Source organism: Eleginops maclovinus, chromosome 4 (genome assembly GCF_036324505.1).
Source record: "Eleginops maclovinus isolate JMC-PN-2008 ecotype Puerto Natales chromosome 4, JC_Emac_rtc_rv5, whole genome shotgun sequence".
NCBI lineage: Eukaryota > Metazoa > Chordata > Actinopteri > Perciformes > Eleginopidae > Eleginops > Eleginops maclovinus.
The window spans coordinates 10707619-10720084 of NC_086352.1; the positions used below are offsets into that span (position 1 = coordinate 10707619).

General features: G+C 40.2%; 1 protein-coding gene across 1 annotated transcript in view; it reads right to left on the reverse strand.

Moving 5' to 3' along the window:
- The window catches only part of LOC134863818 (protein unc-13 homolog C-like), a 93587-nt gene that overhangs the window by 18869 nt on the left and 62252 nt on the right, over positions 1-12466 (reverse strand). Inside the window, 6 exon segments of the mRNA XM_063882541.1 lie at positions 1224-1250; positions 2002-2079; positions 3576-3653; positions 3900-4043; positions 4746-4842; positions 6507-6633. Of these exon segments, the coding sequence (XP_063738611.1) occupies positions 1224-1250; positions 2002-2079; positions 3576-3653; positions 3900-4043; positions 4746-4842; positions 6507-6633 (551 nt within the window).

The following is a 12466-nucleotide window of genomic DNA, read 5'->3' on the forward strand; positions in this document are numbered from 1 at the left end:
ACAATTTGCACTTATAGAAAGTATTTAATTTTATTTCCTGCAAAGGCAACGTCAATTTTAGAGTCTATAGAGCACCTGACTCCACTATAGCTACTTTCACTCAACGCTGACTGACATCCAGAGTCCTCCAGAGTGCACAAACTCTGCGTTGGCTGACAGCCTATCAACAGCAGCCCAGCTTTGCTTCCCTTTGCCTGTTCAAACAATACAATATCTAGTCACTGGCAGGTTGTTATTCCCAGACATAGTTGTTCCTGAACAGTGCCAAAAAAACAAAGGTTTAATAAACCATCATCTCTTTGAGGGAGAAAAACACATTAGCAAACAGGCTGACACCAGAAATCAAACTTGAAACCAATCTAGGGGAATCAGTCCATAAATGTGGGCACTGTAAGAGATTATTGCTAATCTGTGTTATTGGTATTGCGATGATAACAGCTTTTGGTAATTACATTGGCTCTCTGGGAGTTAATTGCTGATAGGGAACTATTCTGTAATGAATAAGCTACTTTGCAGAGGAAGAAACTAATATAAAACCTTTACCTGAAATACACCTCAGCTGTATGATTAGTATTCAAGAGAAATGATTTTAAATGAGCATAAAGAAATACATGATTGCCCATTTACAATGAACATAATTTAACTATTTGAAGGGATGATAAGACTTTTGGTGCCATTACTCTCAGACAATAATGGGCTGGGAGTGATCCAGGTTTAAAATTGCTAACTGTGTGGAGGTGGCACCACTTCAGCCGAGGACACAGCTGGAGAGATTAGTAAGAGAAGCTCAATAAACACGGTCGGAAAAATCCTGTCTGAAGCATTTTATAGCTGCAGCTTGGGGATAGAGATGATCAAAACCACAACCAGCAGCTCGGCGAGTCACTGACGTCATGTTAAAAATCGCTCCTCTAAATTAGCCATGGATAGAGTAGCGGAAGACGGGAAAAAAAAAAAGCAAGCTAAAAATAAAGATGGCATCGGGTGGGTTGAGCCACTATCCCCAGAGCGCCGGGGATGGTGAGCTTGAGCAGCCTGTCCAGAGGGGTGATGGGTAATTCAGTTTCCGTATGCTCTGTGGCACATGCTGCTACAGGGGTTGGGGGAGTGGAGTGAAAAGCGTAAGAGTGTGGGGGGTGGCAGGGAAGGGGGAAGGGGGCGTGCTGTTTCGTATCATTCGCTAAATGGTAGGAAGGGGTGTTGAAGAGTCCTATTGCACACACCTTACAGAACGACACAACCCCCTCCTCCTGGAGACAGAGAGAGAGAGCACAGAAAGGAAACGGGGGGGAAACAGAAGACACAACGACGGGAGACAAAACGCAAGGCAAGACAGGCATTAGAAACTGGAGAGACACATGCGTCACCTTCTCAGGTTTGACTGACAGGAACATAGTCACGGGTGATACAAACCAAACACACACAGATTCATAGGGTTTAAGTCAATGGGCAACACATGTTATACACAAGAGGGGGGGTTAGAGGTAAGGAAACATTGACAGGGTACAGAGGGAGTTATTTAGGAACCGGAAAAGGTGACACTGGCAAACTGAACTACATGTCAGATTAGTCTATCAGATGGTTTAGTACAGATTTGAGGGAAGGATTACAGCACATCACTGGAGGGGTCAATTCACTTTCACTTCCTATAAATGTCATCAGAAATGATCATTTACATGATCATGACACAGCATTTATTCCAGAGCAGACAGCTGATCCCAGGATGTAGACTTAAGCCCTCATAAAAACCGGTAACCTTGCTGAAGTATCCTTTAGAAAGACACTGAATCCTTTGAAGCCCTGAGGACACTTGAGCTAACCTTGTATTTTAACCTTCCAGTGGAAGAATGTAGATCATTGCATTGTAATTAATACAGTATTTTGCCTTGAAATAGTTATGTTTTTTAAAGTTAGAATGGAAAGTCTAAATTGAAATGAAAGTGAATTCCCTCGAAATGTGACAAAGACACTGCTGACATACACACTGATGTAGGCACAGACCTGTTTGCCTCCCATGGACTCAAACATCTTCTCCAGTTGGACTCGAAGTTGCTGGATGTTGTTGAGGATGATGCAGGGCTGAAAAAGTGTAAGAATGAATAAAACATGATTGCCTCTTAAAGGACAGCGAACAACATGTGTCAGAAAAACATCCTAGAAAAACCCAGTACATTAGATCCCCCCCTTTTGTTCCCCAGCTATTGTAATGTACCACTTGTCAGCTTGAGACCCTATAATTGCAACACTCTGTCAGGAGGTTACAAAAAGTCAAATCCATCAGTTTTGATTTTCTGACACATAATTTTGAGAAAGATATTAGGTTTCCGAAAAAACATCGACAGCCGGCCAGCAGGGAAACACAATACATAATACAACAGGGGGAGAAATGTCTACACTGAGTTTGTCAGGCTTTATTGATTCTCAGCCGCACAACAAGTTAAAGAGCTGACAGACATTAATCACACTGCTTTCTACGGAGTCATTCTTCAGAGCTTTCAGTTACTCACAGATTATGTACATTATCTACGCAAAAAAACAACTGACAAACCCAGAATTATGATCATGGTAATGATGGTACTAAAGTGATTATTCTGCGCCCCGCAGGAGAACAATAATTGATGTTTTTTGAAACCCAAAAAGCAGCCAAAAGTGTTTCTGCTGCAGCACATGATGGTTTACTCTCTACTAGATTTATGAGCATATACTGTATGTATGAGAGTGGTCAAATGTAAATAAAAACAAAGGAGATCCCTTAGCTTCATAGGCTTATCTTGAGAGAAGATACATATTATAATTTATTAGTTAATTGCCAAGGGCTGCTGTGACATCACTCGGGACTACGTAGACTAAAACCGAAAAGAGGGGTTTATCTAGTACATACGAAAGTTAGGAATATCTGGTCTAGACTTTCATCTTTAATAGCAATAGCGCTCTATGTTTCAGTTGTTTGGCAATGACAGACACACAGTACATTCTTGTTAAATTTGGGATTTGGGTCATGTTCTATATACGTGCCAGTCTAACAAATGATGGACAAGGTTTAATTTGACATAATCCCAACACTTCTCTCCTCCATCTGCCTCTCATTACCTTTTTTTCCCATCATCTGTCTGCTCAGCCCCGTCTCGAGGAGGGACATTTCATGTTTTCTCTGAGACAATTGTAATGAGCCTGTCAACACTGTGAGGAAACATCTGCCTCCTCCGCCAGTAACCCGCGTGCTATCTCTGAGTTGAACTTCAAAGACCAGTGAGGATAATTAGGCCACTCAGAATGCTCTGCATTTACTCATCCATCACATTAACAATGGACAGAGAGCCCAGAAAAATACCAGCGACTTTTCTCAATCAGCTAACGGCTGTGACATGAATAATTGCATCTCGGTTAATAGAGACACTTTATTAAGTCCATTACAAAGACGGGAGTGGGCTACAAACTAAAGCCCTCTCCATGCAAACCACGGTTAGAGACAACATGGAAACACTATTGTTTGACTCGCTATATTTGAACTGCAACAAAATACACTCAATGCAACCATTGCTAATAACTCTTGCAGACTGTGGCAGGTCACTTACCACGTTCTCCTTGTTTAAATACAAAGGAAAGTCCTTGGATATGATTGCAGCATATTGCAGAAGAACTTTGTTGATAGTCTGTAGGGAGGGAGAGAAACAATTGTGCGATTACAGTTTGTTTGCCGTTCTATTATTGAATTTCTGGAACACATTGCAAAGATTTAGGTAGTCACAACGTAATAACAAGATAAGATCAAATCGAATAAATATACCACTGAGTCTCCTTAGATCAATAGCAAACTATTTAACTGTGAGTTATTACTCCCCACAGGAGTGTTTAGGGTTCACAGGGGGAAGAAGGAGGGGCTTTCCAAAGAGTCTGACCTTCGCAAATCGGCACATGAAATGAGCCAGAGCCTGCGGGTTCGGACACTCCAGCTTCTTGATGATCTCAAAGCTCTGGTTTAGCTGCGTGAACACGTCCACCACCGAACATGAGAAGAGGGCATGCTCTGAGGTTTGCTGGAACTGAAGGAAAAGAGACAAGCGGATTTGTACACCTTTGAATGACACATTTAGTGGAAGTGAAGAGAACATTTGATGAATGTAACAAGCACTTTATAAATCCATCGCTCGCTCGGGAATGCCACTTACTGACAATTACCCTAGCAGGTGTTATGTTAACCCTTTATGTGTGAATGGTGATTAACAGCTGAAGTGCATTTCACATTTAACCTTCTAAACATATATACAGTTCTCTCATCAACCATATGAATTTATGCATCTATCCATCATGATTGACAAAAAGATCATACTCAATCTTTTTGGACTTTCTGGGTAATATAAATCACATATGTCATATACAAATGTATAGTGCTATCAAATTCTTATATGTGCATATATGTAGCTGGAAGATGCATGTAAATATTTCAATCACTTTTGGGCAAAACTTTTATAAAGCTTATGCATATTTCCTTTTATGATTTCCTAACATCCTTTGGTGCCTTTCACTGCTCTGAAAAAAAGGGTTTTTCTTCCTGTTTTTATCAATTGGTAATTTAACCGTCATTCATATTCTTGTCTTGTGCGACATTTCCTTAATCCCCAAAACCCTTCGAGAGGTAAATTCAGTCTTAGCATCTGTCCTTGTGAAAAACAAAGCAGTCTTAAGTGGCTTGGTTGGTTAAATATAAAGCTACGTATTAAAAAATAATTCAATGCTATACTTACTCCATCTTTCTTGTCCCTTTCCAGAGCGCCATTTAGGAAATCCATTGCAACGTCCTCATTTTCGTCAAGCCACTGGATGACAAATGGCTCAAACCATCTGGAAAAGAAACAATTTCTGTAATTGAAGGGTTGAATCATAGTTTTTTCAAACATTTAATTCATCTCATCTTTTTGTAGCACCAGATTAATCAGGGTTTATTTTATGAGAAAAATGCAGAACTGTTTTTGTTATTAACAATTACAGGGTAACTAAAAGGGAGATTAATAAAAAACGACTACAAGTTCAGATATCCTGAAAAGACCTTGCAGATTTCCGTGTGGTTTTGGCTAAGGCTACAACCCATGAATTGATATCAGGTTTCAGTTTGTGGACAGATTAGACTGCGAGGCTCAGACAGAGGACAGCAGAGGACACGACAGGCCGGGCCGGATGAGTAGGGTAAGGAAGTAAATTTGTTTGTGGAATAATAATGCTGTTCTGTCTGTTTCACTTTGCCTTTTCCTTGTTTAATAAAGTGCCTGCAGCTTGTCCCCCCCAAAACAGCTTTATACTCTGGCTAAGGACATCTGCTACAGGACGGACAGAGCCGATAAATAAGGTGGGTGTGGCATCTGAGAAAGGGAAGTGAGACAGGCAGAAAAAGACTGTGTGTGGGTATGTGTTTTCGTGTGTGTGTGTGTGTGTGTGTGTGTGTGTGTGTGTGTGTGTGTGTGTGTGTGTGTGTGTGTGTGTGTGTGTGTGTGTGTGTGTGTTGTGTATGTCTGTGGAAGAATCAATCATGCTAGAGATGGTGTTTGAGTGACAGAGTTTGAGAGGGGGAGGGTGAATTATTACTCTGATAGCCTGGCAGGATGGGAGAGGGCATTGCGTTCACTGCCTGCACTACACGTGTTTACAGTGCAGCTATTTGCAGCTTTGTTGCACACGATTATGCATGCACACTGTAACACAGCGCAAAGGGAAAAAAGAAGAACGCAAAAATGCTTTTAGGCTATACATTTGTCCCCTCATCCAAAACTGTTTAGGACAAGCTTCAACTACCAAGATTCACTGTCTTACATGCATTGCACTCACGTTGTTCACCATTACATAATATTTCTGTCTACGGTTCCTGTAGATTGTTGCTTTTATCTTGTTTATTTTAACTCTTTTATTTGTAGTTTTACTTATTTTATGGTTCGTAAGCTGAGCTGTGTACAGCAGTTTGGTCTTGAGGTTTTAAAGTGCTTTGCAAATAAAGCTGTATTGTTCCGTGACACAAGAATAAGATTTCAGATTAAAGAAAAAACATTGCTCACACAATTTCAGACTTAGACGAGGTTCTGGAGTTTTGGATTAGGAAACATAATGAAAAAGAACATCTGCACATTCTAGGCTCTGCCAAAAACAGGAATATTTGTATTAAAAAAACTAAATATTGTAAAATGTTATTGTGAAGTACTTAAAAAGCTACATTTCAGAAGGGAAATGTTTTCAGGCTACAGAACAGTTTCCTATTGAGGTCTTTGGGATCCCCCTTTTGACATTATTTAAATTATAGAAGGATTCATTCTCCTTTTTTTCAGTAAGTATGAGCAATATTAGTGTCACAAGTTGACACTGAAGAGTTAAGTGTTGTCACTTATATGTATTTCTCTTCACACAATTGCTGCACTCTTACCTTAAGAGCTCCATACTTTGGTACGTACAGTAATGTAAATGTGTATGCATTTTAATTTATCTCTGCATGTACATGTGTGTGAAAATGAAAGGACACTTACAGTGAATACTCAGGTGGAACACCCTTGAAGGCCGGCAGGTCACGAACATACTCATTATGGAACCATTTGACTTTGAAGTGAAGATTCATGTATTCAGTACTTTTGCATAGGCGGTGCTTGTCATGCTCTGTAAAGCAGATTAAAACACGAGAAGCACACGTTAGCATATTGAGTATAACCTCTGAAGTCACAGAGACACCAAGTTTCACAATACGACTCACACACAGGAACACCTCTGGTCTGAGCAAAGAGCAAGTTAAATTGTGGTAGCACAGCGACATCACATTTCCAGTCTTTAAGAAATAAATGTGCTGCATGTGCTGAGGACAAAAAACTGCTTCCTCTTTCCGAAATTCACAAGCACACTCTTGCACAAATTAATAGATTCTTGAAAATATGCTAACAAGCATAAAACAACCTGGGTAGATAGGGATTGCTTCTATCCCGACTTTTCTAAAAGGCTCAATTATGTACAGCCTTGAGCTATCAAAGAACATAAAATTAAACCCAGACTGAGAATGTGTCTGGCTGCCTTCAAAAGAAAGAAAGAAAATATATTGAATGACTGCAAACAAACTCAAGCTAAAAGGAATAAGACTTAATGTCAGCAGACAAGGCTGCTGAGTCATTTAGTCCGGCTCACTGTAGACATTTCAGAACAATTACACCTTTCCATGGGATCTACTGGAGGAGGGATGGATGGTGATGGTGCAAGAGAAGGAGTGAGGAAAGGAGGGAGGAGGGAAACGAAGGAAACCAATGAAGGGGTGAAAAAAGACAACAGGAGACAGTCTCATCAGAGGAAAAACAAATGGTGGGTCAACTTTTTAACTTTGACAAGGGCTTTAAAGCGAAGGACATGGAAATATTGTGACACCAAAGAGGATCATCGAACCAATTAAATCACGGAAATAATCACAAACCACAAAATACATACAAAAGAGATAAATGTGATAAATATAATGTCTTCTTAGACTAGCATGTACATATGCTAACATTTGCTAATTAGCCCTTAACACACATTGCAAATGAATCGGAAAATACACAAAAACATTCAGTGTGAAAATCCATCATAATCCATCCAATAGTTGTGGAGATCTTTCTGTCCAAACAGAGTGGTGCAGGGACCAACATTGCAATTTGTCAAGCCATGCTGCTAACATCAAAAATGTGTGGTTTGTTAAAATACTCAAAACAACCTTTTCCCTGGCAGGTAACCTCTTGTGGATGAAGGAACAAAGACTGTTTTCTGGGCGAAAAGCCTGTCTCCGACCTGCCAATTAACATAGAGTTCACTGATCTATGACCGTGGTCTTCTCCTGCCCTCAACCAAAGAGCTTTTATTGCATAACCCTTACCAAACACTCAACGTAAAGGCAGTTTGAAAAACAGTCAGATCTCTTGTGTCACATTTGGCATTGTCGGTCCCCATTTATCAACAATTAGTTTTGTGTGAACACAAAGGCCTCCTCGATTGAACTGAACAAAGTAAATGCTGTATAATTATTGCATGACAAACCTCCCTAAACTCGTCCCTTACCCAAGGCAATTCTTCCTCTCCCTCCACCCCTTCCTGTGTATCTCTTTCTCTCTCCACACCTCTCGGTGAGTCTTCATGGTTTTGGTTTCACTTTTTTGTCCAACCTTTTGTCTCTCTTTTTGTGTACTTTATATTCAGTAGGCAAATAGCCATACTATCCCTTTCTGTATGGCACCGTGCAGGAATCTATTTTGGTTTTGCAGCTGTTACGTGTTTGCACAGATACAATGTAAGGAGCTACATCTGATCATAAATGGGTATTTGAGACATATTGCATTTGCCAGATGTGATGTTAAATACATCTCCACTGAAATGAGCCAACATTTATATCTATATCGGAAACCAAAGCTAAAGAAAAAAAGGGTGTAAAGGATTGCGATAGATTTCTTTATGATTTTACAGCAGGTGCTTCTAAAAAGTAGAAATAAAAACACACACAGTTTTGCAAATAGAAGATTCCTACATTCATGCAACATCAAAGACATTTTTAAATCCATGCGTTGCGTCCTAGCTGTCGTGCCTTAATCCTGATAAGAACCTCACTGCTTACTCTGATGAATAGTGCATAGCTTGCCATCCAACACTCCTCTCTAATCTCAGAGGAAATATTTACATATGTATAATCAACATATTTACCTGTGGATAAATGTATTCAAATTTAAATGGCAATATTTTGGTCCTTGGGAATTGAGTAGAGAAAGAGAGAACAACTCAAGTCAGTCTGTTACTTTTATTACTGCTTTAAGCTCAGGTTATTTACTTACGAGGCTAGCACACATTTTAGTAAAAACAATGTTGTGTATGTAATTGTGTATTTTTAAGGCTAGTTTGACTGTGTTTGTATCTCAGGAGAAAGTCTCTGATACATACTGTAGACCTGTCTTAGTTTGCAGTAAAGCAGCAACAGTAAGTGTGAAGAGGAAAACATGTATAGAAAAAAGGTGGATGGTTGCCATAGCCACCCGGGCTTAACATATACACAGGTAACAATGCCAGAAAAAACAACCTTGATTAGCAGACTTTTCTTTCCCTAAGAGTGACGCTTCAAATATACCATAACGTGATAATAAGCTTCATAGTGGTATAGCTGAGGTGGAGTTTGTTCAACTTATATAGATGTATAGATTTAAGCCTATATAGATTTAACACACGTCTCAGGAGCCATATGAGGGGACTGTTTAAAGTTTTGCAATGTTCTGTATATAGCTGAAATAAAAAGCCACGATGGTACCTGCAGCTCGGTGCTATTTTCGTTTTGCGCCCAACACTGGGAAATGGCAGGGATCACTGCTCTCATCAACACCTAACCTTCATGGCCGAAGCAGTGTTGATGGCTGAAATTGCCGTGGGATTTAAGGTTTCACCTGGATTCACCTGTTCAGTCTGTGTCGCTGAAGGAGCAGCTGGCTGAAACAATGTGAATACCAGGGCGAGATTGTTTTACTAGGGAGGACCTGCAGTTATTGTGCCGCAGCGAGATCCACTGTGGCAGTGCCGCTTTAATGACTGAGCTGGCATTACAAGGCAGCTTATACACACACACACAGGATGGACACGCACATAATCACAGTTTGTCAACCTTTCCAAGCTTCACACACACACACACACACACGCACACATACGCACACACACACCTTCACTGTCACACAGTCACCTAAAGGAAGCAGATGGAGGTCAGTTGAGAGACAGAACAGTAAAGGTCAGCAGGTGTTTTGTTGGGTGCTGCCAGACAGGATCTGCTAGCTTGCTGTATATGAGCGCCAGTGTATGCGTGTGTGTGTGTGTGTTTGTCCTTAATTCCACTCAAACACATGTACTGCATAAAGTATATACCTCTAAATCTACAATGTACGAAGCGAAACGCCGTTAACAAGATTTTTTTGATGAGAGGTTAATCACACACCCCGTATTTATGCAGACATAACCATGAGATCCGCACATTAGTAAAAGAACTACACATTGTGTCCATCTAAGATAAGACAAACCTTTATTAATACCTGTAGGGAAATTCAACGGAGTCTACAGTGTATCTACAGATATTGGACCTGACAAAACATGATGGTTTAAAAAATAAAAACAGTCGGAGCTGCCTTAAACCTCCTTAGATCCATTGCACACGTTTTACAGCTTTTAGTTACTGTGGCAACAACACACTGAACTGACACATTTGCAATTCTGGGATTAAAACTAGTAGTGGGGATGAAATTACAATATTTGCCCTGACAGCGGCTTTAGAGGAAAGCTCTTGCAAAGCAAAAATGTGCATATTTGAGGAGATCATGAATAGACTTGTATTTATTGTCAACAAGTGGGAATTTGGCCTGATCTAGTTAATAAAACAAAGGTCTAGGTCACAAAAACATACAGGAATTCAGCTGAAACTCAACATATTTATACAAACTGTGTCTAAATAAGCAAGAGGTCTGTGCATAATTGTTTTAATTCCGCTATAGGGATCAGAATCAGAATACCTTTATTAGTCCACAGAAAGGAAATAACCTGGCAGCCAGAGCCAATTGTATTAACACAAAGCAAAGTACTTTAACTGAACTGTATTTACTGAATAAAATGCCACATTTTCTGCAATAACTTTTTGTTTGAAGCTTAAATATGTATGCTGCGAAGACAGACATATCTGCCAGCGTTAAGAAGAGCGTTAAGGTCTTGAAAAACTGTCGTCTTTCAAAACCTTTCACTTTAAATGGAGGTAATATCCTCTCTCTAGAAAATGGAAGAGGGACAGCACGTGCTTATATGCACACTCTGAAAGCAAAAGGATATTATTTTCCATTCACCGAGCCCTATGTGTATATATTTGAATAGAGGAGCGAATCTGAAGGAAATGAGGCCATAGGGAGCAGTGTTTAAACATACTGTCATAAAACATACAGAAGATGAGTGACTTAGAATGAGTCTATTCCTTTAGCTAAAAACAGGAATTTATTGGGTTTTATAAACAGCAAAAGCCTCCTGAAAAAAAGGTAATTACAGTGTCAAACTTCAATGTTTTTAATTCATCCTCCAATCAAATGTTGCTGCCATGACAGGAATCTTTGCAAAGACGAGGTGTCATTTTTTTAATGTGCAATCTGTTATTTTGAAAGGCAAGTCATTGCATATTTATGTATGATTTCTATGCTAATCCAGCCTCCTGGGTCCGTTACATGGATTGATTTCTTTACCGTTTTAGCATTTAACATTCTGTGTGCATGTTTGTTGAATGTGTCTCGCAGCATCACAGAGACCGGAGGAAACCTTGTTAAAAGTCAGATTTTACTGACCTTTAAATATACCTATACATCCATTTCAAGGGCAGTTGTTGGACCATGCACACTGTATGATGCAATGGTTTTAAGAGAAAAACTCTCAAGAAAACATTTCCAAGGATTAGGTCTACACAACTATATCAGGAATGCTGACAAGGCTCAGATTGTAATAAGCTATTTCCATAAGCAAATCCTATTATCCCGAAGTCCCTCACCAAAACATATCCTCTATATTTTTTAACGGCTGCCACGGTATCGTGCCTCATCGCCTTGTTCCCAACAGGTTTGATCATTGCCTTGGTAACTGCAATTTGAAGTGATACAGCAGAATTATGACTAATTAAAAAATGCAAACTTCAGTATAATGGTTCATTTTGTGTTTATGCAATCATGGAAATGGCTTGTGGCGCCGTACATTTGCACCTTGCCCCTCTCCACTTTCGCCTGGAGCAGCCAGTCTCTTGCTCTCATTTAGTGAGGCATTTTCATTAGAGGCCATTGTGATTGGTACATCTGTTTAATAGATAATGTGACTGCCTGAGAGATAATGATTAATCACCACAATCATCCGGCTTATATCCACATCAACTGCACTTTACACATAGATAAACAAAAGTATCAAGTGGGCTTGAGCGCAGCCTCATTGCCTGTGTATGATCCAGCATCGCAATCAGAATGTTGAGGGTCCAGATATCTGTGTGTGCACGTCTGTGTGTGTTACATTATGCAGTTGTTGTGTGTGTGTACACCATTGTGCTCTGCTGGTGGTAAACAGTGAGGGCGGTCCTGGGGGAGGAGTAGGCTCAAGGTCCCTGGTGAGGATGTCATCTTGTCTGACTCGGCCCACAGGGACAGACAAACTCACAGGAGACTCACTCACTTTCTGCCTCATTGATTTAAATGTCGGGGATAGTATGATGAACTGCAGCGCTTCACCACAGCATTTCAATACTCAAATTACCATTAAGCGGATATATCTAGCGGGTGGTTGGACAGGTTCAAGACAAAAGGCTGGAGGATCACAATGGTGGCCGAGGCCAGCATAGTTCTCCCTCTGACATAATTCCTTCATCTCGGATTCTGACCCAGTTCTGTCAAAGGGCCTCATACGATGTATCAGAGGGCCCTACTGACACAGCTCTGCTATAACACCA